At 32.3% G+C, this 27,940-nt stretch overlaps 1 protein-coding gene and 1 long non-coding RNA gene across 2 annotated transcripts; both read left to right on the top strand.

Annotated features, from left to right (window-relative positions):
- Window positions 1-915: 915 nt before the first annotated feature.
- Window positions 916-3,959, top strand: LOC103500211 (uncharacterized). Its single transcript, XR_539993.3, has 2 exons — window positions 916-1,344; window positions 3,564-3,959. It is a non-coding gene; the product is annotated as an uncharacterized LOC103500211 (long non-coding RNA).
- Window positions 3,960-24,686: 20,727 nt separating this feature from the next.
- LOC103500203 (uncharacterized) lies at window positions 24,687-27,025 on the top strand. Its single transcript, XM_008463432.3, has 2 exons — window positions 24,687-25,293; window positions 26,009-27,025. The coding sequence occupies exons 1-2, from the start codon at window positions 24,759-24,761 to the stop codon at window positions 26,791-26,793; spliced, it is 1,320 nt and encodes a 439-aa protein (XP_008461654.1). The 5' UTR covers window positions 24,687-24,758; the 3' UTR covers window positions 26,794-27,025.
- Window positions 27,026-27,940: the final 915 nt, after the last annotated feature.

The raw sequence follows: 27,940 nt of genomic DNA on the forward strand, positions 1-27,940 counted from the left end.
ATAAAGTAGACTAAAGCTAATTTCACAATATCATCGTCATCACCCTCGTATTCCAAAAATATATCCTCTAAGTCGCTAACATAAACACACTCCTTGTCTTTGAAAAACTTCTCCAACAGTCGACTATTCCCAACCAACTGAATATAGTCCTCTTTAGGACCCCATAGTCCAGTTATGATGTTAAACTCTCTCCTACCGAAAGTACAAACAACGTCCCCTAGTAAGAAACTTGTAGAATCCTTTCCTTCATCTTCCACCTCCCTTAACAGTAAGTAGTGGATGAGTGGCCCATTAAAGACAATATTTAGGTCCAAAAAGTGCCCAAACTTTGTTTTCCTAAATAAGGCTAATTGATCGGGTTTGAGTTTGGCCTTAATATTATGTGTTGTCTTTTCCAAATGAGACAAACAACTTACTAGGGAATAAAAATGATGGGAAGGATTAATCTTGTACAAGGGTCCGTCGGTCGATGTCGAAGTCGATGTCATGATTGAAGCCTGAAGAAAAAGGAACAAATTCCAGCAAATATATTGAAAATGGGTTACAGATAAAATTCACTGAAATAAGAGAACACGCTCAAAGTTGATTCTTAGGTTCGAAAAGGAGAAGCGACGAAATGCACTGGAGGACCGACGACAGACGAACAGTCGGAGTATCTTCGAAGAGCAGAGCGGGAAATTTCAAAAGCCAACGAAAGGAGATGTTTTTTTTTTTTACTTCAGGTGTTCTATGCGAAAGAGAAGGGAAAGCGAACGTGGGTAGGCGAAAAATCAATAGAGAGCGATAGAAATTTAATGAAGGGCATTTTTGTCCATTCACACCTAAATTGTCCTAAAAGTCTTTCTTTTGAAAAACTTGTCCCAAAATTCATTTAAATGTCTTTTTTTAACCTATTTTTGGCAATTTCCCAAAAAAGATTAAGAATAACCAAAAAGCTGAAAAATGCATATTTTATTTTTCCCTCGATACTTAACAAGTTACAAGGGTCAAATAATTTTAGGTGCTAAAATGACCTATTTGAAAAAACGATTCATTAAAGAATTAAAAAAAAATCTAAATCCCCATTTTTTTCTCTCTCCACAATACTACCCAAAACCCCATTTTCCATCTCCACTGTTCGCAACGAACGACGACGGCTGATGGTGACCTTCGGCGGCGACCGACGTCTGACGGTGACCCACGACGCGATGCTACACTAGAACGGCTACGAGTGAAAGACTCCACGCGAATGGCTCCACCCGAACGTCTGACGGTGACCCACTCTGACGATGCTCGTGAACAGTGGCCATGACTTAGCTGTTTTTGATTTCGAGACATTGCGCACGGCTGACCCTTTTATTGCTGGTATGCTTGTTTCTATTTCTTAATTTGAAGTTGAATCTCTGGTATTTCCTTTTTTCTCTACAATTCGTTGATTCCGGATTATTGTAGGTTGGTTTCTAAGTGCTTATAGGTTGTACAATCATGTCTTCAAGTCTAAGGTTCCATATCCATAAGAAAGCTCCAACATGATGAAGTCAAAGATTTTGCTTGTCCTTTTTGAATGAACGACCTAAGTAATTGGGAAATGGGAATAAGATGTCTCCAGGTCTTGGAAATTCCCATCCAAAAGTTCTAGTAAAAATTATATATGTAACTCTGTGACATAGATGCAGCTGCTAAAATTGTGGATTTCATTTTCAAAATGTCGAATGTGTACTTAACAGTTTTTTGAAGAGTCAGCTCTTCTTCATCTATTAATCAAACATAAACTAACAATTACACACTAATCCTTAGCATTTGGGCCATACTAATTCTAACACATATTAATTAGCATCAATCACCTAGAAAGTGATTACACAATCTCAGCAACATTTGTTGAGGCTCTCTCTTGAACTTTTACCACCAATCCTTTCATCTTCAACTTTGAGATTTGAATTTTTTGCCATTGATTCTCAAGTTGCAACCTTGCAGTTGAAGGCTGAAGCTTCATACATGTGAAAGGTTGGTTTTCATTTCAATTTTATTGCTCTGTTCCAAGTTTCAAGCACCATTTGTATAAATCAAAACTCTCTTCACCTTCCCCAGGATGGCTTCACCTTCAATTATATTCCATTCAAAACAACCTAAGAAATGATAAATTTTCCATCTAAAGCTATATAGTTACTAACCAGAATTTCTGTTATGACCATGAAGGTAACACTCTTCCATTATTACCATGATCCAAGTTATTGTTTAGCTCCAAGTCACGAATTTCATAATGACTGTCATCGAAATCCAGCTCACTGTCAAATAATTGATCTGGATGTTCCGGCCTAGAAGAATTGTGGACTTTAGGATCTTTGTGCTGAATATTTGTTGCCCTCTTCTTTGATCGATCAAAGCTTTTAGTGGCATCATTTTCATCTAAATATTCATCTTTATCTTTATTTCCGCCTCTTCTTCATTTTCCAGAATCGTTACTGTCATTACTGTTGCTTCCATTTTTTCCTGCTCCATAGAATTCCTTGATGGTAGATTCTATGGTTTCCAAAATACGGTCACCGTACTTCCTCTTCTTCTTCACTAGTGCTTGTTTCAAATTTGTATAATACCTTAAACAGAGACTTAGACGAGAAGGAGCGACCATGCATTGTATTTACACGATTTTGTTATTGAATGCAAAATGCATTTGGAGGGGGACTGGGAGCTAGGGTCCATTAGCTTCAGAAAAAAGAAAAAAGAGAAAACTGGTTGATAGAAGTACATGTCTTCCCGGAAATCTGGCAACTAGGAAAATTTTGATTTATGAAGTAGTAGATAGTACATGTCTTGTTACCTTTTCTACATGAAAATAGTTTTTACATTATCCTATTTGTTCGAATTCTATGGTTACTGTTATGTTCCACAACTTCTTGTTACATATTTATTTCTCTTGTTTGAAAAGGCCGATGTTTCTCAATCAAGTCTGTTTCATGTTTAGCCTATGCTTACTCTCTCAAGGCATTTGTGCTAGTTTCTAGCTCGTATATTGTTGATTCTTCTTTTCTTCTTTTTGTGCAGTCTATTTGGTGGTTCATGTGTCCTCCAAAGATGCTAGTTTGTGTTTTATATCCCGCTTTTATGCAATCTATAAATTTATCAATATCTTAGCATTTTGTATTCTAACTTCCAATTGTTTTCTTTTTTGTTATAAATATTTTAGGTTAAAAGATACTTAGGTGTATTCTAGATAGGCCAGTATCATTACTTGTCATCTTCTCATCTTGATGAGAACAAGTAATATTAAATGTCATCTTCTCAAATTTGATATTCTAGAGATAAAAACAAGTCTACCAATACATCAAGAAGTTTGCAAGAAGGTTTTATGGCCTCAAGTTGTGTTGAGGCCATCTCTTAATATTAGTCATTCAAAGCAACAGAACATCTTAAGTCTTTGAGTTCTAAGTTATTGTTTGAAGTTTGTTTTTAACACCATAGACATTGATAGCTTTTTTATGAAAGTTGATCAACTTAAACTATTATTAGGAGAGTATAATGAGATCTCTATATTTCTGGAAAATTCTCTCATATCTGAAATTAGTGTGGAGTACTTGTTTTGTAAGGTGGAGGATGGAGGTGAAAGTCCGAGGTACACCATTGACGAAGCTCTTGTATCCATGGGTTTTGGGAAATTTCAAATTCTTGTGCTTGCTTATGCTGGAATGGGATGGGTATGAGGAGCTATGGAATGTTGCATATTACATAGTAGAACCATAAGAGCTGACGTTATTTGGCCACAGGCCACAGTAATCTTATCATCCATCACGGCCCAATTTTAAACTTGACACATATTTTGCTTGTCACACTTGTAGAATGAGCCAACGGGGAGTATGTGTGTACCTTAAGGAGGGATAGGTCAATAACAGAGAAAATTGTTTGATGTGTGATTTTTTCCCAAGTGGTTATAGATCCTAAAAGTAATTAGTAGAGTAATGAAACTTAGCTACATAGCCTCATAATCTTCTTATTTCACTTTAACGGTAAGCAAATAATGACATACAAGAGTCATCTTCCATCCCTAGCTTAAGAAAATTCTTTAATTCAACTAATTATTTGATCACTTTTTAGTTATCCAAAAACCTTATTTCCAGCCAAATCAATCAAGCTAATATATGTAAACCTCTTTACCACAGTTAGAGCAATTTTCTCTAAAGAATTGGGCATTCAAAATGCTCTCGACCTCCTCAAAGTAAAGGAAGTTCTCTCATGTAAAACATGTGAATTTTGCAGCAGCAAGCATTCACCAAAATGAGTCTATCTCCCTCATTTCTTAACTAAATTACCTCAAATTTATTTCATAAAAACTTCTTAACTAACTAACCTATGAATGTGGAGCTTTGGAATTGCTTGGATTGATAAAAAACGGCCTCAAAACAAGCTCTCTTATATTCTGTACAAACCTGTATTCCTTATATCTCCAGCCATTTTGAGCAAGAATCAGCTTTTACATTCGTCATACAATTGTTGAGAAGTCCTTTAACTTACTAATCTCAAAATTTCAGTTCCTAACTCATTTTCTATACCTCAAACCGCTTCCAACATCAAAGATTACTCCAGATTTGCGAATTAACCAATCCCTTGTATTGTACCTACTGTTTCATCTCTTTCCCTTCATTTCCAGTTCGAGTATCCTTCATAAAAGTTGTTATAAATTGAAATATCTTTCTAACCTGATTAATCGTCTCTTATTTAACCTATAATCAATTCCCTTTTGTGGTATCTTGTTCTCCAATCCGTCGTCACTTGAAGCATCATATTGGTTTGATTCTCTCTTTCTACTTCTCTCATTTAGCCGATTCATAGCTTAGAGATCGAAACGGAAGCTTTTCACTATTAATTTCTTGTTTTGATCTTGTTTGCTTGTGGAGGATGTTTTGGGGAGATGGGGTTATTGTTGTTTCTTGTGGATCTGTATATTAACGACTTTAATTCCGTTTTAATTTGAATGATTTATTCAAAATCATTATCATTCTGTTTTCACTAAGTTTTGAAGGAGGATTTTGTTAAATGATCGTGTAGAAAGGTAAACGATCACATGGAAAGTTATCCAATCATGTTAGAAGTAAACGATCATTTGAAGGTAGAAAGCTAAACGGTCGCGTGAGAAGGTAAACTATCGTATATAAATATAAACGATCACGTAAGAGGGTAAACAATCATATAGAAAACTAAACAATTGTGTAATAGGTTGAATGATTGTGTAGAAAGCTAAACGATCGTGTAGCAAGTTGTAGGGTAAACGACTGTGTAGCATTTCCAACACAACCTACATACTTATAATTAATTCTTAGACATCTTATTCTCATGCATTATATTCCCAAGCATAATTTATTCCTAACAATTTTATTCTCATCCCTTTTCCCTTAATCCGAATGACCCCTAATTGTTTATGAATTTCTTCTTTGTCCAACCATTAAGTATTTTTATCGTTAGCAACCTTTATTTTAAAAAGAAAAAAGAAACCATTCCCTCAAATGGATCTCACCCCAAGTTAATTATTTAATCCCAACTACGTATATACATTTAAAACTCAGGACTTAGCTTCTTATAAATTTAGGGTTTACATTTTAGCTTCCCTTAAGAAATTTTGTACTCAAAATTTAGAAATCTGTAGCTGAAAATAATAGGTTATCTACTTCAAATCTGTTCTTCCATTTCTCAAGTTGCCTATTTTATTCCATGATGATTCCTAAGAACTTTTACAAATGGAATTGTCTTATTCCTTAGAACTTCCTCTCTTCTATCTAAAATCTTGACCAGTTCTTCTTCATAAGACGAGTCTTTTTTTACTCCACCGGTTGCTCTTGCAACCATGAGATGAATTTGGAATGTATTTCCTTTACATAGATTAATGGAAACCATCATGTATCCTTGCAAGTTTTGATGTCAACTCGAGTCGATAGGTTGCTCGTCCAACTCATTCCATTACCTGATAAGGTCTAATGTATTTGGGGCTTAACTTGGTTTTCTATCTGAAGCAGAGAATACCTTTCTACAAAGATAACTATAGAAAACTTAATCTTCGACTTTGAACTCCAAGTCTCTTCGTCTTTTATCTGCATAACTATTTTATCGATCTTAGGCTCTTTTAAGATTCTATCTGATCAACTTAACACGCACTTGCATTCGTAGCTTGCACTAATTCAAGAACGACTAACTTTCGCTCTCATACTTCATTCATTCCAGCATACTGGAGTTCTATAGGGCTATTTCAATGCTAGATTGGTAATTGTTACTTTAAGAAAACTTCATAAGAGATAGTGGATATCACAACTCCCTTTAAACTATAACACACAGGCACTCAACATGTCCTTTAAGGCCTGGATGGTCTTCTCTGACTAATTATCTATCTGGAGATGAAAAGTTATACTAAACCACAACTTGGTTCTCAAAGCCTTCTTCAAAGTAGGCCTAAACTTAGAAGTAAAGCTCGAATTCCTATCTGACACTATGCATATTGGAACTACATACTAACTCACAACCTTGTGGACGTAAAGCTTATATAGCTGATTTAGCGTAAGCATCGCTCCAATCGGTATGATCCATGTTGTCTTTGTGAGTCTATCTACTATCACTCAGATACCATTGTATCCACTAGAAGTATGAAGTAACGAAAACAGGAAATCCATAATAGTGTGCTCCCACTTCCACTCTGACACTAGTAGTGGGTTAGGAAGTCCTCCTGGCCTCTAGCGTACTAGCTTAACTTGCTGATATATCAAACATCTATGAACATTCTTGAATGTCCCTTGCTTTATTCCAAGCCACCAATATATCTTCTTCAACATTTTGTAAATCTTAGTACTTCTTGGATATAGCATACATCGAATGTGAGCTTTCTTCTAATATAGTATGTTTAAGCTCTTTGATGCTTGGAACTTATAGTCTCATCTAAGCTCTACTCAAATTATGCCTCTTGGCCTTGCTTGGACTTTCCAAGTAACTTTTGCAGATTAGCATCTTCCAACTATCTTCTTACAATCTTAGTTACTAGTGAAGATCTTGAAAATTAATAAAGTTTTGTTTCAAAAATATTCTTGAACTATTGAATAGTTTCATACATAGCCTTGAGCTTAGAAAAAAGTTTTAGAAAATATTTTATTGATTCAAATTTTACATCCGTTTTTTCAGCCATAAAAATAAAAATAAACATTTTAAGTTAAACGATAATTTTAAATTTATTTGACTATTAACACACTATCATAAATCATTAGCACAACAAATCTCAATAGTTATTGTTGTAATTAATATACAGGTAATTGTTAAATACAAAATGTATTTGACAATTAACACACAATGATCGTATATATGATAGATCTAAATGTGTGAAGTTTTTTTTCTATTTGACTAGTTATTGTTTTAATATGTTTTAAGAACAATATTCTTTTGAAATTTGGTGAAATTTTGTGAAATTTTATATTTTAACAAAAGTTTAAAATATCGATATTGACGAATATATCGAAGTCTTAATCTTACACAAATTTTGATTTCGATGGGTATTTTTGAAAACAGTTATAAAAACAAAAATTCAAAAAATACATTTAAATTAGTAAATAAATATTTTATTATTTTCAAATAAATAAACATGTCTATTATTTATAATATATTTATATTAGTGTTATTTTCATATTTATTTTTCGTAATTCATTGATTTTTTTACAATGTAATGGAAATATCAATTCACCCCCTATTATCAATATCGATCAATGGAAATGTGAAAATATCGATAAAAATATTGACACATCGATGAAAATTTAAAACTATGATTTTAACTTAAAATTTTGGTTTTTCATTTTGGGTGCTAAAAAAATTTGTGTAAAAATTGGATTAATAGGAATATTTTTAAAAACTTTTAAGGGGTCTTTTAAAAAATATAAAAAAGCGACAAAGTATTTACATTGTATAGAACAATTTCGAAAATGGAAAAAGTCCAGAGGCCCATTGTGTAAAATATAAAAAATGTCCCGTTAACAATGCGCGTAATATATTTGGTAACGTGATTTGGTACGTTTAATTAATTGGGTACTTTAAATTTGTTTATACGATCGTTTAGAATTAGCTACCCAGATCTAAAACATTTTTTTTTTCAAAATTTGGTCGTTTAGATTTGGTTATACGGTTCCAGATCTAAAAAAAAAAATATCAAAATTTGGTATACAATCGTTTAGATTTGACTACACTTACATTTGGGGTTTTAAATCTATTTCTTTTTCAAAATTTGGTATACGATCGTTTAGATTTGCCTACATGATCGTTTAGATTTTTTTTACCCCAAATCTAATTTTTTTTTTTAAATCTAATATAGACGATTTTTTTCAATATTTTTTATACACCATCTCTTAATTTTGGTTACTTTAATCTAAATCCCTAACAAATTTTTTCAGGATTCTTTATACACCATTGTAAAAAAGAAAAGAAGAAATACAATTTTTTTCAATATTCTTTGTACTCAATCTTTTTAGTTTTTGGTACTCTAATTTAAATGGCCAATCCAAAGAAAAACGATAGAGGAATAAAAAGAAATAGATTTGGTTACCCAAATCTAAAAAAAAATGGAAGAAATCGAAGACGATAAAAAATAGCAGAGAAAAAGATGGAAGGGTAAATCTGAAATATTTTAAAAATGACTAAATTTATGGACTTTGTTAAATAAACCGTAAATATTCCCGTAGTTTGTTATATTTAGGAGAGTTTTTTTTTTTTTTTTTTAAAGTTAAGAGTATTTATGAAACCTTCAATAATCTAGGGATATTTTTCAAACAAAACATTAAAGATTTCTATTCAAAACTAATGGTAAAAGTATTTTTTTTAAAATTCTTTTCAAAATTTTAAGAGCACTTCTTAAGCTTTTATAAGTTGAGTGATACAAACAACAGAGTTGAGGTACATATTTTTTAATTTAGCCTATATATATATATATATATATATATAATACATACATGGATTATTTAACATCTCAACAAATATAGATATTTAATTTCCGAACATCAATTATTATATATATATATACACACACATTGATTAACACACCAATATAAATATATATATATATATATATATATTTAGACATGAGAAATTGCAGTAGGTAGCATTTTGAGAATATAAATATATAAGAAATACGACATTGTTTTAAAATTTTACAAATGTGAAATTCTCACTTTTTAAAATACTATTGATCTTAAATTTGTTATTATTTCCAAATTACCCTTTAATAACTTATTTCTTCTTCTCTTTTAATGCTCTGATCATCTCTTATTTTTTCCTCCACTTTCTAAGGCCCTAATCATCCTTTTTTATATGAAAAAACGTCTTGTTCTTCCATTATTAGTCTTGAATTTAGGATATCAATAGTACATTAATTTCAATATGAAATATAATGGTTGTTGATTGGAGTAATTTAACTTCATTTGTGATTTTTCTCTACTTTCTTTGATGTGTATTTTGAGTTGAATCTAATTTTAAATGATTTTGTTTTATTTTCTTACATTGGTTTTGTTTTGGTTTTAGCTTGTATCTGTTTTGTATATCACATTACTACAAAAACTGACTCTCTTGACGGTTTTAAACTGTCAAGAATGAGTATTCTTGACGGTTTCAAAACCGTCGTTGAATCTAGTGTCAAGTAAGGCCATTTTCTTGATGGTTGTAAAAAGTGTCAAGAATTGGTATCGTTGACAATTTATAACCGTCAAGTATTCAATTTTTCATGACAGTTGAGAACCGTCAAGAGGATACGTTTTTATGACCGTTTAGAACCGTCAAGAATGAGATGATGAAGTCCGAAAATCGTCAAGAATACGACTATTCATGACATTTTAAAACCGTCAAGAGTGCATTTTTCATGACATTTAAAAACCGTCAAGAGTGCATTTTTCATGACATTTAGAAACCATCAAGAGTTCATTTTTCATGACATTTAATAACCGTCAAGAGTACTCTTTTTCATGACATTTGGAAACCATCAAGAGTGCTTTTTAATGACATTTTAGAATCGTCAAGAATTTTGTTATTTATGACATTTGCAAACCATCAAGAAATGTATTGTTAATGACATTTGCAAACCATCAAGAAATGTATTGTTAATGAAATTTCAAAACCGTCAAGAAATTTTTCATTTTTTTTAATTGTAATTTATTTTATATTATTCTTCCTGTATTATGCTCTCACTGGTCCAAAAATTCAACTACATATAAACGGCAAATATACATCAAATGGCAACTAAACATCATCCATTCAATATCATTTCCAAAACTTTGCATCATATTCATATATGATTTACCAAACCAATATATATATAAACAATTTCAACAGATTTCCAAGAATTGAACTAAACATCATCTAATTAACTAACCTAGCCCAAAAGTATATCATCCCCAATACATAAACTTTCATAATGGCAATCCCCTACATATAAACAGTTCACCTATCAACAATTCACCTAAACTGTAATCCTCTACAAAGTCTCAAAAGTATATCAATTAACCCCTCCCCTCCATATGAACATTTTAAAAAATCAGCCACAAAAAATAAAGTTAATTTCCATTTTCAAAGATGACAAATAAGTCCTAGATCATATGTACGAACCCAAAAACTCTACCAACTCAACCCGCACCTCATCTAACTCGGCTTGTGAGTATGATTTTCGTGTATCAATTTGTAGACATACAAAATAAATGAATTAGTATTCATGAAAATATTATACGTACAAAAGAAATAGTTTGATATATAACATACCGAATCCGAGATGACAATGCTTCCCCTATTTACAATTTCTCTCATATACTTCATGACATAGTATTCACACGTAGTGCTCCCGACTTGTAGTGGACACTATAAAAACAACAAATTAGAATAACGGACTAGTCTTAGTTGCTAGTAATTTACAAAATACAATTGAATTTAAATATTTATACTTGCCTTTACTGTTCGCCATAAAGTTTGTTTTCTGCTTTTATTAATGTTCTTTTGCGAGTGAAATATCGCTATTGCTCTGTTTTGGCAAGATAAGATTGCACATATCTTAGAATATTGTACATGCATTAGAATTAACAGCACTACATGATATAAAAGATTAAACTTACGTGTCGGTTACATATCTTGTAGTTGCTTTTGATGTCGTCCTTAGCGAGTCAAGGTAAAACACTATATCCTCATACGCATTTATAGCAAGCAGTGCCCAATGACCCCTAATTATACAAAAATGTAAATACTATTTTATTGTCAATGCAACCAATACCCTAACTAAACTTGCCCGAGATTAAAAAGAGCAAGAACTACTTGGTTTGGTTTTGACACCATCAATCTACTACACAAGTTTCGAATTCGAGATTCTTGTGTGTTTCCAGAAGAGATTAGGGACGAATCTACGAAGACATACTGCACATTTTCTTTCTAACCAATAACAGATGAATACAAGTACCTACAAAATATATAAACTCGTAAAGGAGATACATAAATTTAGATGCAAAGAATGAAATTGACTTACATCATATAGGCCACCAATGTAAACGTTTTCACTTCGTTCATGTTACAAAGATCAATGATATCCTCTCGAAGCACAAAAGTCTTTCGACTAATGCCAAAAAGGTCAGCGGGTAGTGAAAAAGTGATGCTGGAATCTTTCTCCATTACCTTCTCAGCATATCTGAGAATCGACTTCAACGCTAATGGCAAAGTTGATGTCGATTCACATACAACTTCTTTTTCTGCAGGCATTTTTATTAAATCCCTCTCCTAATTCAAGAACATCCAAATTCAGTAAGACTTAGAATATTAGACACTCGAGTTTAATAGTGGATTACATACCTTCAAGACGTCCAACTCTGGTTCATTCACCTTCATCACCTCCTTCCCTTTCTTTTCCTTCTCTTTTAGTTTGTCCAACGATTCCACTTCTATTCTCTTACCCTTTTCTTCAATCCCCTCTAACATTATTGGCCTTGAACAACTCCCGTGTGCAGACAATAGTGTAGATAAGTTTGAGCAAATTTGTGCCTCTAATTCACTAACTCGCCTACGAAGTTCTTCATTCTCAACTAGAATGTTCGCCTCATCTTTTGATGTTTTCTTAATTGAATGAAAGTACGTTGTTGGAGTAACATATCCACCAACCCCACGCACACGATCATTGTGCTCTTTTATACCCAATGCTTGGGTTAACACATCATTCGAACAGTGTCTATTCACAGACGATGAATCTGTATTCATTGATATCTCATCCTAAAAAGATAGCAAAATTAATGTAAGTTATAGAAATGATTGCTTATGTAATGGATAATTGAAATGTTTGATTTACATGTAATGACTTACTATTTTATGGACGACTTGCCGAATGTCTTCGTTGTCGTACTGTCCTTGTTTGTCAACTCGAGCTTTCTTCCACATTTTAGCTCGATCAACATAAACTTCATTTGAACCCTCCTTCTTCATTCGAGAACATGGAGTTCAAGTGATAAACATATTAGCTTGTATTCCATTTTAGGTATAAAGCAAACTTACAAGAAACAAACAACAAACTTACAACTTTTTATGCAACCCCTTACAAGAAACAAACAACCCCCCTCCAAATGACAAAACTTTAGAAGAATCCTACTTACAACTTTTTATGCAACCCCCTACCCCCCCCCCCCCCCCCCCAAAAAAAAAAAAAAAAAAAAAAGAATGACAAAGTCATACAATAATCCATGTTACAACTTTTTATGCAACCCCTTACAAGAAACAAACAACTCCCCCCCCCCCCCCCCCCTCCAAATGACAAAGCTTTAGAAGAATCCTACTTACAACTTTTTATGCAACCCCCCCTCCCCCCCCAAAAGAAAATGACAAAGAGATACAATAATCCTAGTTATAACTTTTTATGCAACCCTTTACAAGAAACAAACAACCCCCTCCCCCTCCCCTCCAAATGACAAAGCTTTAGAAGAATTCTACTTAGAACTTTTTATACGACCCCCCCCCCCCCCCCCCAAATGACAAAGTCATACAATAAGGTTTCTTCGGCAACCACACAAGCAAAGAGGAGCATTACACCAGATATCAAACCAGACATCCCAAATTCTATAAGGTTTCTTCGGCAACAAAGAAAGAACAAACTACAAAAATGGGAGTTTCCTCCTTAAACATCTAAACATCTTACCATTTCTTCCTTAAGATTGGCATACCCTTTCCTTGAGATTCTATGATTGTATTTTTTCTTCGATCGTCTATCTTGTTGTAATTGTCTTTTTTCCTATATCCAAATGTATTTGTTAATGAGAAAGTAGCAAATATTATTCCGAATGATTTTCATGTATAAAAATTATTCATACCTGAAAGGTCTCGAATAACCTTGACCTTACAAACTCTTCCTAGTGATTTGGCTCAATGAAGGAATACTTTTCAGGTGGAACTTGAAGCAATTGTGGTTCATCTTTATGCGGCATGATGTATTTCGTTGTTAGCCAGTTCTTAAACTGACAAAACGAAATACCTACAGTTTGGAGAACGTTTTTCCTAGATCTTGGATCAATGACGAATGCAACCTAAATAATTAAAAGTACTTAATCAAGTGTCCATACAACAAGAACATTATCAAATATAATAAGGACATTAAAGTTATATATACCTCAACTGTAGTGAATATCTTATCTTTCAGTTCTGCAGGTACACTTTTCCAAGACGTATATGTGATAGGGACATGATAATGGGTTGCAGACCCTATGAAAGACTTTAAATTCGCTCCATTCTCACCAATAGGTGCTCCGTCTTCATTGTACCTGACCACCTTCTTGTCTCTCAAACTTCTAATGCGAGTTACATCAAACATAATAATAGGTCCTCGTCGTCGCTTCAACTCTTTTGGGGTTTCTTCAACTGTTGCATTCAATTCACCGACACCCACTTCTTCATTAAGATTGTCCATATTATATTATGCGAAGCTGTCAATTAAAATGAAGAACAAATTAGCATGATATACAAATTTTAAACAATAAATAATGAAATTAGATAAATGAACATAATAAACTTATGGTCTACTTGTTTGACATTGTGAACACACCATTATAATATTATGTAGGTATCCATGTGTCTTCACAATCTGACCTTACGTACGTTGAGACATTTTCATCCAAATCATTGTTTAAATAGACATCTGACATATCATTGGGTATTCCTTCACACCGGAGTATTGTATCACCAAGTTCGTCGTCATTATATCTATCTTCAAAGTCTCTTTGTGGTGGAGTGAGTACAACTAACCATCTAACATCACTTGGATCCTTAACATAAAACACTTGCTTTGCTTGGCTTGCTAGTATAAATGAGTCTGACTTGTGTCCTACTCTATTTAAATCAACTAAAGTATAACCAAGTTCATCGATCCGAACACCACCACTATTTTGAACCCAATCGCATTTAAACACTGGAACATTAAACGTATTATAATTGAGTTCCTATATCTCTTGTATCACTCTATAGAATGACATATCTCCAATGACGAGATTTTTATCTTTAGAACTAGACATTTGCATTGTTCTTGCAACTAAACTAACTCTACTGTTTTGTACACTTCGACCCTTCTCAGAAGATTTTGTGTGATAGCGACATCCGTTTATTGCATAATCACTATATGTAATAACAATAGGATGAGGGCCATGAGCAATCCACCTTAAGTTATCTGAAACTCCACTATTTCCAACTTCAAGCTCAGTTGATACCTACCACAAGAATTCTTATTTCAAGTTCAACACATAACATGTATAACTAAATTACAAGATTCAACACTGTACCTCTTCTCGTAACCAATGTATAAAAGTTTGATTATGTTCCACTTGAAGCCATTTCTGATTTTTAGACTTGTTCGGATATTGTAGTTGCAAAGCCTTCATATGTTTTCTTTGTAGTCATCATTCAAACATTGTAATATAGTTAGATTTAATTATATAAAAGTGAATGAAACAATGAAGAAATCAATGAATAAACTTACTCCATATATGGTTGAACATCAATTGTATTTTCCAACACATATCGATGAGCTTGGCGTAGAAGTTCTTGTTCAGGTTTGAATGGAACTCCCATGGACAACGACCTACCAATATTTGAAGTGTCTAAATGGTCTTGTGACTTGCGAGTCCCAAGCCCAACGGGATCCACTCCAGATAAGAAATCAGAACAAAATTCAATAGTTTCTTCTATTAAATAACTTTCGGCAATACAACCTTCTGGACGATATCTATTCCTCACAGAGTTTTTGATGACTTTCATGAATCTTTCAAAGGGATACATCCATCGAAGATATATAGGGTCACAAAGTTTGACTTTTCTAACTATGTGTACTGTGAGATGAATCATGATTGTGAAGAATGAAGGGGGAAAATACTTTTAAAATAAACACAATGTTACCACAATATCTTCTTCCAACTTGTCTAATTGTTGCGCATCTAACACCTTGTTGCATACAGAATTGAAAAAGATGCACACCCTAGTTATAGCATAACGAACATGTTTCGATAGCACCGATCTTATCGCAATGGGAAACAACTGTTGTATGAGCACATGACAATCATGAGATTTTAAACTATTAAGTTTTAAATATGTCATTGACACAAAATTTCTAATATTGGAAGAGTAACCTTCGGGAACCTTTATTCTTGACAAAGTTTTCAAAACACATCGTTTTTCTTCCTCTTGTATAACATGCAGGAGGAATGGATATTTTCTTCTCACTACTAATAGGGGGCAAGCTCCGGTCGAAGTTTTAGATCAACTAAATCACGTCTAGCATTCAACCCATCCTTACTTTTACCATGAAACAATGTCTAACATGCAAATCTTTCCAATATGGCAACTCGAAAAAGGAAGATAACCTATTCCAACAAATCTTTTCACATCTGTTCATCGATAGGTTCTTATGGATCTTCTTTCCTTTAGGAAATTCAAGATCTTTCAATTTCAAGTACACATCCTCCCCAGAAAGTGGTTCTGGAATTGTACCAAATTCTTTTTTACCGTTGAATGACTTTTTTTTGTCGTCGGTACGGATGATCGCGTGCTAGAAATCTTCGATGTCCTAGGTATGCTATTTTTTTCCCATGTCGTAACCTTATAGAATTTGTATTATCTCCATAAATTGGGCATGCCTTATACCATTTAACACAACATCCACTTAGGTTACCATATGCAGGAAAATCATTGATTGTCCACAACAAAACCGATCTTAAGTTGAATACTTCTTCTCGATAAGCATCATAACATTCAACACCATTTTCCCATAAAAGTTTTAAGTCTTCAATTAGTGGTGCTAAGTATGTGCCTATATCATCCCCCGGTTGTTTTTGCCCTGAAATTAGCATTGATAGCATCATGTACTTTCTTTTTATACACAACCATGGTGGAAGACTATAAATAACCATCACTATCGGCCAACAACTGTATTTAGAACTCATGTCACCATGAGGATTTACTCAATCGGCTGACAATGCTAAACGAAGATTTCTAGGTTCAGAACCAAAGTCTGGCCATTTAAAGTCTACTAACTTCCATGCTGGAGAGTCCGCTGGATGTCGTAACTTACCATCTTCAATTCTTTCACTAGCATGTCAAGTCAGGTTTTCAGCACATTCAATACTTCTAAATAGCCTTTTGAATCGTGGAATGGGTGGGATGTACCATATCTAAAAAATATATTCCTTAAAAGTATATTCCTTGACGTAAAAAAATATATTCCTTGACGTTTAAAAAACGTCAAGAAAGCTAAAAATTGATTTTTCATAAAAATTCTTGACGGTTTCTTCTTCCCATCACTCTTTTCTTGACGGTTTTTTCAAAAAACGTCAAGAAATAAAATCTACAACTATCAAGAAAGGCCTTTTTCTAGTAGTGATTAGTATTGTGATGTAGTTGTATTATATGTATTTGTTGGTTGATATACTTACTATGCGATCTTTATTTCTTCAAATTTTATGCAGTTTATTACAGTATTATTAAGTATATGATGATTGATATAACACAATGCATCATTATCAAGTATATCAACAATATATTATTAAACCATATCAGCATATCAATAAAGTGAATCATTATCAAGTATATAAATCAAGTTTATAAAGTGTATATAAATCAAGTTTATAAAGTGTATATAAATCAAATTTATAAAGTGTATATCAATAGTGTATCAAGTTTATAAGTAGAACTTCAAGCATATCAAGTGTATTTAATCAATTAAATGTATAAGTGAAGAATACTAAGTGTATCTGCAGTACATCGGGTATATCAAACATATCACGTGCATCAAGCGTATCAAGTTTGTTGAGTTTACTAATGAAGCACAACAAGTTTATTAGCTGAGCATCAAGTGTATCAAAGTTATTTGTGAATCCATTATGTATATCAAGGCGTAAATGATATCAAATGTATCAAGAAGAATCAAGTGTAACAAGGAGTATTAGTTGTATCAAGTTGTTTCAGCGGGTATATCCACTAGTACAAAATTGGGCTTTAATGTCAATTGGCTACCGACATCTTTGATAGTGTTATTAAAGCCCTTTAATGTTAGTTGTGCTTTGATGTCGGTTTAAAATCGACATTAAAGGCCTTTAATGTTGGTTTTCAATCGACATCTTTGATAGTATTATTAAAGCTCTTGAATGTCACGGTTAGGCTATGATGTCGGTTTAAAATTGACATTAAAATAGCCTATTTTAATGTCGGTTTTAAACCGACATTATAGATCCCCAATAATATCAATTTAAATCCAACATTAAAGCCTTGTTTTTTAATTCGTTTTTACAAATTTATTTTTATTATATTGTTGCATTTTTCTTACGGTAGCATATCAATAAAATTAATATTCTTTTAGAAAGTATAATATATTTCTTTTTTACTTGTGTATATACAAAATAAAATCTTAATATTATGTTTATATATACAACTTTACTCCAACAACAAAAAAGAGAGAACTTTAACTATGTAACCTATGTTACATTGATCATCATTTGTAAAATAAAAAAGTTACATCGAGAGAGTTGGCTGTCTACTTTGAAGGGTCCAAATTAGCTAATTGAATATTGTTTTCGTTGGGTCGCCGCTGCCATGAGTCGTCGCAGTTTTGGGTATAGACACAACAACTTTAATATTTGAGCCTCCATCTCAACTACCGTTAGAATAAAAATAAATACAATCATTATGATCTAACCAAACTTGATTATCACTAAACCTATTCGAAGAATGAGAATAATTGAACAATAGATGAGTATAGAATTACCTATTATCTATTGCAGGTATTGTCTAATTGTAGGTATTGTTTGTGGTATAAACAAATTCTTCAAAATGAGGAAAAGCAATCCCCCTATGTAAAACGTTCGCAACCTATAAAAAAAAAGTTGAGAATTGAAGGAGTTCATGTAAAACGTTCATTGGAGGTATTGGTTCAAGCAATCTTATAATACCTATATAGAAAACTATAAAAATATCACCTGATGAAGATTTCATAGATGATAAATTTCTCCTTTCGGTAATATGACAAGGCCATATTATTTCATACAACTGAATAAAATATTCTTTTATACATAAAATGCACCTACATACTTCGAAAGAAAAACACCAAAAAAATAACGAGAAAACAGAGAGCCAAATCTAAAATGAAAAATAATCGAAAAAGAGAGAGAGATCTGAGAAAAGATACCATTGTCGTTTCTTGTCGAAGAGGCTAAAGGTCTCCTTGAACTCGGAGATCTGATCGTTGGTGAGCTGCTCGGCCATATAGTCGTCGGAAGGATAAAATTCCAATATTGAACATATTTACGCTGTGAGAAGGCATGGTGTGAATTGATTATGGCATGGTTATCAAAACAAATTACCTTAGATAAAAACTTCAGTTCAATCTCATGAATAAGAACTCACTTTCCACAACTATCAAAGTGGTAAATAGATAAACATGTTTAGCTTATGAAACTATTATAATAATACATGATAATAAAGTATTTCAATTTTTCAAGTTTGTTTAACGTACAGTAACAAATTAGAAGGAAAGAAATTGAAGAAATTTGGACCTTATCATAATAGCCATAACAGCAATACGAATCCAGTCAAGAGATCTAATGATTTTCCACACAAAATATGTAGTCATCAAATTCCAACAATTTCAAAACGACATCAAGAGATCCTTTCTCCTCGATGAAAGACAGGTATGCACCAAAAATTGCTCATTCCTCTTAAGTAAACTCATCTAAGAGATTATCAATTGTCATATGCTTAATATAAGGACAAAAGAAATGGAACATAAAGGGAAACGTGGCAGATCTCTAATCAAAAGGTAAATAAAGTATAGTTAGTTCTTTAATTTATACCTAAGAAAGAAAAACATATATCTGCACTTGGATAAAAACTGCACATAAACTATTTGATTTTCTAACTGCACATGCACATGATATGAAGATTTCCGGAAGGAAAAGAAAAAAATTATTCAAATCTCAAACAATATGCAAACAAAATAATTCTTCTACAAACTTACGCCATGTAACACATCACTAATACAAAATTAATCTTGCCATAGCAACTGCAACAACCTCTTGATCAAAAAACTTCCTAAAGTTGAACAAAAATCTTATTGTGGCCAAGAACATTGCAGCAGGATAAAGAAAACCAAATTCAAAATTTTCGTCATTTATTTCGTTACTATTTCATTCGTTCAAACTCTTCCCAATACTAAAGTATATTACTTAAAATGGAAAAGAACAAAAAACAAAGGAAAATAAACTAAGAATTTTCTGAGGACACACATAGCAAGATTAAAGAGTTGATAGTAGAGAAACTACTGGCCCTTCAAATCCTTCCGCAAATCACATAGTTTTACACATTTTCTCTAAAAGTCTAAATAATTTGTAAGATCAGCAATAAACTAGAATATTAAATGAACTAAAACACAAATTAACAAAGCGGAGAAGACAAATGGACCGAGTAAAATCCGAGAGTACATAAATTTCTATCAAACTCATATCATATGCATATCCATTTGAGTGTATTTCATCACAAGTGACGTGAAAATACAATGTAAAGAACAATAAACTATTGAGACTAAACAAAACCCTTAAAATCGAACGTCATTTGAACAACCTATCTATTAACCTAAAGCGGGTAGAAGTGAATTCTGTCTTGCACCCTATGTCTTTAGCTATCCTCCCGGTCTTACCTTTGAAATGGGAGGCTTATTGGGCCATCGTTGATGAGCTGCCCTCACCTATGTAGATCTAATTAATGGTAATTTCGTTTGAACAGAAGTTCATAGTTAGCTCAAATTAAGATTAAGTTACCTAGGTTGTCAGTAATCGAAATAGTCAGTTTTATACAATCAACGGTATTATAACTTAAAAGTGACTATTACATTGTTCCGGTTTTATGTAAACTCTTTACATAGGATGTTCCCACTTCCATATTTTTACATGAACGATTCAGGATCACATTGTTTATACCAACTAAAAAGTGTGCCACGTCCATAGTGTTCCCAGAATAAGGAGCCCAAACTTATTCATATACTATAGACCGTTTGAGCTATATATTCGAACTTGATCTACGTTTATGTCTCTACATAAAGTTCAAGTCTACACTAGATCGCCTCGGAACCTTAGTTTATTGGATTTAAGATTATAGTATTCTATGTTCACTAATAAGACTTCAATAACTACTTTATTGAATAGAATGTAGTTTAAACTACAAACTACGAGTTTTAGGACATAAATTCAAACAATTTGGTGGTTTGAAAGCCTAAAAAAATGAAACCCTAAATATATCTCTTACTATATATATGAAACCCGAAAAAAATTAAAATTATTATCTTTAATATATCTTTAATGTTCATTTTAAAAAAGCAGATCGTTAATGTTGGTTTAAAACCGACATTAATCCTTTATCTTTGATGCTGATTTAAAACTAACATTAAAGATCCGTTTTTTTAAAATCGACGTTAAACATCCTTGTTCACTTTTTTCCAACAGAAGCCCAGTTTTCTTCTAGTGATCAAATGGTATCGAGTGAATTAAAAAGTATTATGGTGCAACAAGTGTATCAAGATTCAAAAGTTATCGAGAAGTATCAAGTGTATATGAAGTGTATCAAGGAGTATCGGGTGTATCAAATGTATATCAGTAACAACGAAATTTGTAGCACTTTGTTTTTTCTTTTTTTTTGCAAATAATACATTTGTGTGCTATGGACTTAATTATTATAACTTATTTTTCCTTCTTTTTTTGCAAATTCCCAATAAATGTGGATTGCAAGACACACGAGTCATTTCTCGCACGTTTACTTGGTGTGATGGTGGACAGGATGAGACTCCGATTTGGGAGAGACTAGAGGTAGATACCTTGTCATTTTTTATTTTTCTAGTCAAATTAACTCTTTGTTATAGTTTGTTAATTATTTGAGTTTCACTACTTCGGACCACATAGACCCAATTTTGGCGGTGAAAATGTTGTACAGAATAAAGAACATCTTTATGATCACTTTAATGCTCAAAAATCCAGAAAGAATAATGAAAGTTAATCATTTAAGCGTGTTTCAAAATAAAGAATATCAACGATCTCACCTATTGTACATTTATTGGGGTTAAAAAATAGGTAAAAATTTTCCTTTCAAAGATGGTGCCACAAGTGGTTAGGATTTATTCCTTATATATTGATAAAATCTTGTATAAGAAAGGGTGTGGTTTTGAAGCAAGCATATAAGCTTTTGACGGTAAGTTTATCTGAGTGAAGTTTTCATCGAAAATAATAAGAAAAATTGATAGAAGATATCTTTAAATGGTTCGGGCTTGAGTTGAACATAGTATCATTAGTGTTGAGATTAAGGTGGAGATATTCTAACCTTCTTACCTGTTATGATTATTATGTTATTACATATTTTAGTTTTGATGAATCAGTTCTAGAACAGCACGTTAATAAGTGCATAGAGTGCTATTCCTTCAGTCATAACCATGTTTAACATTTATTGTAGGTACAATATATACAATCTTCTATCTCCAGACAAACTACCCCCAGATGTAGGTGTATAATCATCGAACTGGATAAACAAATGTTAATGTGTTGTTTGTTTCTTTTCTTGTTACTTTAGTTTCATTATTTGTGCACAACTGTAGTTACAACTATTATACATAACTAAGAATCGTTCATTTATCAAGAGTGTTTTCTCTTAAAAAACGGGGAAGGAGTCATTGTTTATCATCGAATATTTTTGTTTTCATGGATGAATCCAAGGCTACACGGTGTGGCCTAGAGTGTGTAAGAGGAAGTGAAGGAGTCAATTATGGTGAATCACCCAGTTTTTCATTTTATAAGAAAGATGTTTAAATGTTGAAAAATTAAGCTTACATCGATGTGCCAAGCTTAGGGGAAGTGTCCTACTAAACAGTCACCGTATTCTCTTTGTTTAATAAATTACATATTTATTATTCTTGTAGGATGAAAGTGGAATATGTTTATCTCAATGGGCTTAGATTATTATATCAACATTTTCGTTTTTTAAAATAAAAACCAAACCTAAAACTGAAAAGTGGAAAGATATTCGTAAAACGTTTAGTTTTTGTTTTTGGAAATCGCGCGGATTCAAATGTGATCGATAAGGAAATTTGAAAACCATAGTAACAGATTTTGATGGAATTTAACTTCACAATCAATTATCTTGTTTGTTATCCACTGATCACCATAATGATTTCAAATCATAACCTTCTCCTCTCAAAATGCTCAAATTTCGTCAAGCTTTTTCCAATTAAAAAACTAAATTACATAATTGATCACCTCATCCTTTTCTAATTTTCAATTTACACATCTATGGATAAAAACTATATATATTGATAAACTTTTAACTTTCCTTTCCTTTTAAAATAAGATTTTTTTTTTCAAAAATAAAAAAAATTAAAGAACTATTTATATACATATAACAAAACCACTCAAACCACTAAAAAATAAAATTTGTTACATAGAATTTTATATGAAATATAAATATTGTTCTATTTTCTATAATTTCACTTTTAGAATTACTTTCGAATATAAAATTTAAAATACCTTTATTTCAAAATTTTCTCGTTCTAGATAAAAAAAAAATAATTTAAAATCATTTTTCATTTTTAAATCACCAAATTTAGGATCATTTTTTAACTTTCATGAATCCAGACCAACCATTATATATTATAGATACTAATAGTCTACTTTTTTTCTTTTTTAAATACCCTATAACAAAATAAAGGACAATTTAGTGGATGACAAAGACTTGTAATATGAATTACTCGTTAATTACTACCGAAACATGAAATTTTAAATATATTCATTTTAAATTTTTCGTTCCAAACAAAATAAATAATAAAAAATCATTTCTTCGATATCAAATCACAAGTTTTAGAATGCTTTTTTCAACCTAATTCATGAATCCAAACTGATCCTTTAATAATTTGCGGCAAAAACCTATCTAATATGATTATTCATTAAGAAAATGCATCTTTGCCAAAACAAACTTTTAAGTAATTCTAAATTTTTTCGACTTTTATTCGATAAGATAAACATCTATCAATAACAGACATACATCGTATCATTAGTTGAAATATATTGTGATGTTTGGATAGACATTAATATTAGAGAAAAACACGTCTAACCAACCATTTTGAAGATGATCAATAATTAATAAAATCATTGGACCTTAAGCTATTACTAGTTTATAGATATTGGAAATTAAATTTAAGGTTTAAATATTATTTTTATCCCAATATTTTCGATTTTGGCTATTTTAGTAATTGTTTTTAAATTTTTTTGTTTTGGTCCACATATTTTGAATTTTGGTTCATTCTAGATCACTATACTTTTATAATTTTTATTTTATGATCCTTGAAACTTTTAAAAAGTTACCATTTTAGTCCTTTAGTTTTCATTTCATTTTCAAGAGAAAAGAAATTGTAACGTGTTTCGAAAGTTCAGAATCAAAATAAACTAAAATTGAAAATATAAGAAAGACTATTGTGAACATTTTTAAAGTACAAGAACCCATCTATGAGACAAAAATTAAAAGGGTAGGATCAAAATTTAGAAACCAGAAAGAATCAAAGTAAAAAAGTATAAGGATAAAAGTAATATTTAAACATCTCAATTCTCATAATCTATGGGATAGTTGCAAAAAGTATATAACAATATTTTAAAAAAATTGCAAATATAGCAAAATCTGTCAAAATCTATCACTAATAAATCATAAGAGTCAATCAGCGATAGAAATTTATAAACGATAGAAGCCTATCACCGATAGACTTTGCTATATTACAATTTTTTTAAAATATTGCTACATACTTAATAATTATTATAAAAATTGTTATGCATTATAATTATTCGTAAGAGAATGAGATGCATATAAAAATGGATGGATATGTACCGTAGAATACTCTAAAAGTGATTTATAAAACTTAAAACCTAGACGAACATTCATTTCCCCATTGATGGAAGCAGCAGCAAGAAGCGTCAACGATATATATAAACATGCAAACGTATATTTTGTTTCCACTCAAAGTAAACAACTTCGTCAAGTTTACAACAAAAAGTTGACTTAGTGGGAATAATTGAATGAGCATGTGAATTGTTTATGAATTAAATCTCAAGTAAAGTTGATTATTCATTGGCTCCCAAACCCAAATGCCTAAATTTAAGGCCACACATCTTGGAGAAATTCACTATAAAATGGAGATACTTTCATTTATTTTCCAAACAAAAACACAAAAATTTGAGAACTAATTATATCAACCTATAGTTTTCAATATGGCAAGAATTGCCATATTATTTCTCTTCTTGTTCTTCTCAGCTGCAGTTGAAGGACTTCCAAACACCAAGAAAGTTAAATGCCATGACGATAATTATCCTCAATGTTACAAATCCGACCTTTATTGTCCTGCTGATTGTCCTGAAACTTGCGTTGTAGATTGTTCATCATGCCAAGCTGTCTGCAATCCTCCTCCACCGCCTCGCAGACTCAAATCTCCACCACCGCCGTATATTTACTCTTCTCCCCCACCACCTCCTTATATTTACTCTTCGCCTCCGCCACCTCCTCCCTACATTTATGCTTCGCCTCCACCGCCTCCGCCAGCTACGTTGCCACCTTCACCTCCAACTCCAACTCCGTCCACTCCAACTCCTCCAACATCTCCGCCACCGTCGTCTGAGGCATCGGGGCAAAAGAAAGCTAGGTGCAAGAATAGGAGCTATCCACATTGTTATGGCATGGAGCTAAGTTGTCCAAGTTCTTGTCCTGACCATTGCGAGGTTGATTGTGTTACTTGCAGCCCCGTTTGCAGTAAGTTTACTCACACCTTCATATAGGTTTTATTGCATATATCATTTTATATCATGATTTTAGTCATTCAAAACAATTTCTGATAAAATGAAACTCCATTTCGAGAATGTGATTATGATTTGAATATGATGAAAATGTTTTCTATTTCAAACCATTCTTAAACATGAATTTTTTATATCTGTTAAACAGAAGAGGGAGAGCATCTAAGCAAACTAATGCTGATGTCGATTAAAATACTATGGTCCTAATTTTATATAACATTGAAAATGCATGGACTAATTAAATTGAATAATTTCATAGTAAAAAAATCAAAATGATATTTCTAATTTTATTATATTTTATAGAATATTCTAGAACATATGATAGAAAATCGGTTCAGTTTCCAGATTGATATTAAACTCATGAAGTAATTTTGACCTGGATGGGATATTTAAAACCCAAAGCGTAGCGTAAGCACCTCATGCAAAAAAATTATAACATATACACAAGGTTTAAATGTTTTAATGCTGAAAAAATATGGATGTTTTAGTTTTATTGAAAATACTTGTTAATATATACATAATACATCTGTTACGGTTGCAAATTGTTGTTATTTTCTTTACTATGTATATCCACTGATGGAAATATAGATTCACCACTGATGTTCAAAATTAGCATTGTATGATCATAGGTTTTATATACTTCTTAAGATTGCTTTACTTTGATGTATGCGCAGATTGCAACCGTCCAGGTTCAGTTTGCCAAGACCCAAAATTTGTTGGAGGAGATGGAATCACCTTCTACTTCCATGGCAAAAAAGACCAAGATTTCTGCATCGTCACCGACTCGAACCTCCACATCAACGCCCACTTCATCGGCCGACGAAACGTCAACATGAAGCGGGACTTCACTTGGGTTCAATCTCTCGGCATCCTCTTCGACTCCCACAAGCTCTTCATAGGTGCTCAAAAAACTGCGACATGGAATGATGCTATCGATCGCCTTTCTGTCTCCCTAGACGATGAAACCATTCTTCTCTCTAACCAGGAGGGTGCGACCTGGAGAAATTCAACCTCCAACAAGGAGATCACAATAACCAGGACTCAAAACACAAACGCGGTCGAGATCGAAGTCCCTGGAAACTTCAAGATCAAAGCCGTCGTCGTTCCCATAACGGAAATGGATTCAAGGATCCATAACTATGGGATTACACAAGAGGATTGCTTTGCACATTTGGACTTGAGTTTCAAGTTCTATGCATTGAGTGGGGATGTGAATGGGGTTTTGGGTCAAACTTACAGTAGCAACTATGTGAGCAAAGTGAAGATGGGAGCGGCAATGCCTGTTTTTGGTGGTGTTAACGAATTTGCTTCTTCAAATATTTTTTCTACAGATTGTCAAGTGGCTCGTTTTAGTGGGGAGTCAGATGGAAAAGATGACAGTTCTTTGGAGGCTGAAGTCTATGCCAGTATGATGAGGTGTGGAAGTGACACGGAAGGTGGAGTTGTTTGCAAAAGATAAGTTTGATTTCCATTGGTGGATTAAATTCTTCATGCGAAGGAGAATAAATATATCCTCTAATGATTTATATATTAATAAATGTTTAATAAGGCTGGCACATGGAAATGTGAAAGGTTTGTGATCTTTTTCAGAAAAGAAAAAGGGTTTGTTTATGCATTATTTTCTGCATTCTTAATTTATCTCGAGATTATTTGGTATGATTATAATACAAACATTATGTGATGTTTAAAAATTATTTGTTATTTTCTCCTCCGATCCATTTCTTGCTTCTTCTTGTGTGTTTGTATGTATTAATGATCCATGTCAATATGCTCATGGATTCTACAACATCAATTTTACGGCCGGTTTTGTTCAATTTTTCTCCATTTCTTTACAAATTGATACAATTTGATTTCATATTCTGCTAAATTTTAAGTGCAACTTATTTATAATCAATTAATTTGATGTTATTTTGCCTATTGTGATTTTGATTTTTCGAGGTTAGGTTTCAGGCTTCCATTTTTTTTTTCTCTCTCGAGTAGTGGACTATTTAATGTGAGTCTATCGTTGGTCCACTCATCACTTCAACACATATTTTGAGTCTATCACTAATACACTCATGTCACTCCATTGATAAGAGTCCAATATCACCGATAGATTTATTAGTCTAACGTCAAACTCAAATTTTAGTATATCAATTATATTAGTCCATCACTAATAGACTTGATCGCTTTGACTCATATATCGATTGAGTCTATCATTGATATACTCACATCACTCCATTGATAAAAAATCTATTATTGACGGACTCACATTATTGTATATTAACTCAATCACTAATAGACTCGATCATTTCGAATTATATCTTGAGTCTGTCACGGATACATTCACACCACTCTTCATTGATAAGAAATTATCACCAATATATTTATTAATCTATTAGTGGTATTATTCTATCACATATAGACTTGGATTTTAGTATAACAATGATAGGCATTATCCACTACAAGCACTACAAGAAAAATGACCTACTACGATAGTTAAAATCTGTCATATTTGAAATTATTGACAGTTTTTTTACAATCATTGTATCGCCTGTAAAGGTCTGACTATCTATGACAGAATGAAAAAACTATCACAATAAATATTTTCATAATAAAAAATAAAT

The sequence above is a fragment of the Cucumis melo genome, chromosome 12 (genome assembly GCF_025177605.1).
Source record: "Cucumis melo cultivar AY chromosome 12, USDA_Cmelo_AY_1.0, whole genome shotgun sequence".
In the NCBI taxonomy this organism is placed as follows: domain Eukaryota; kingdom Viridiplantae; phylum Streptophyta; class Magnoliopsida; order Cucurbitales; family Cucurbitaceae; genus Cucumis; species Cucumis melo.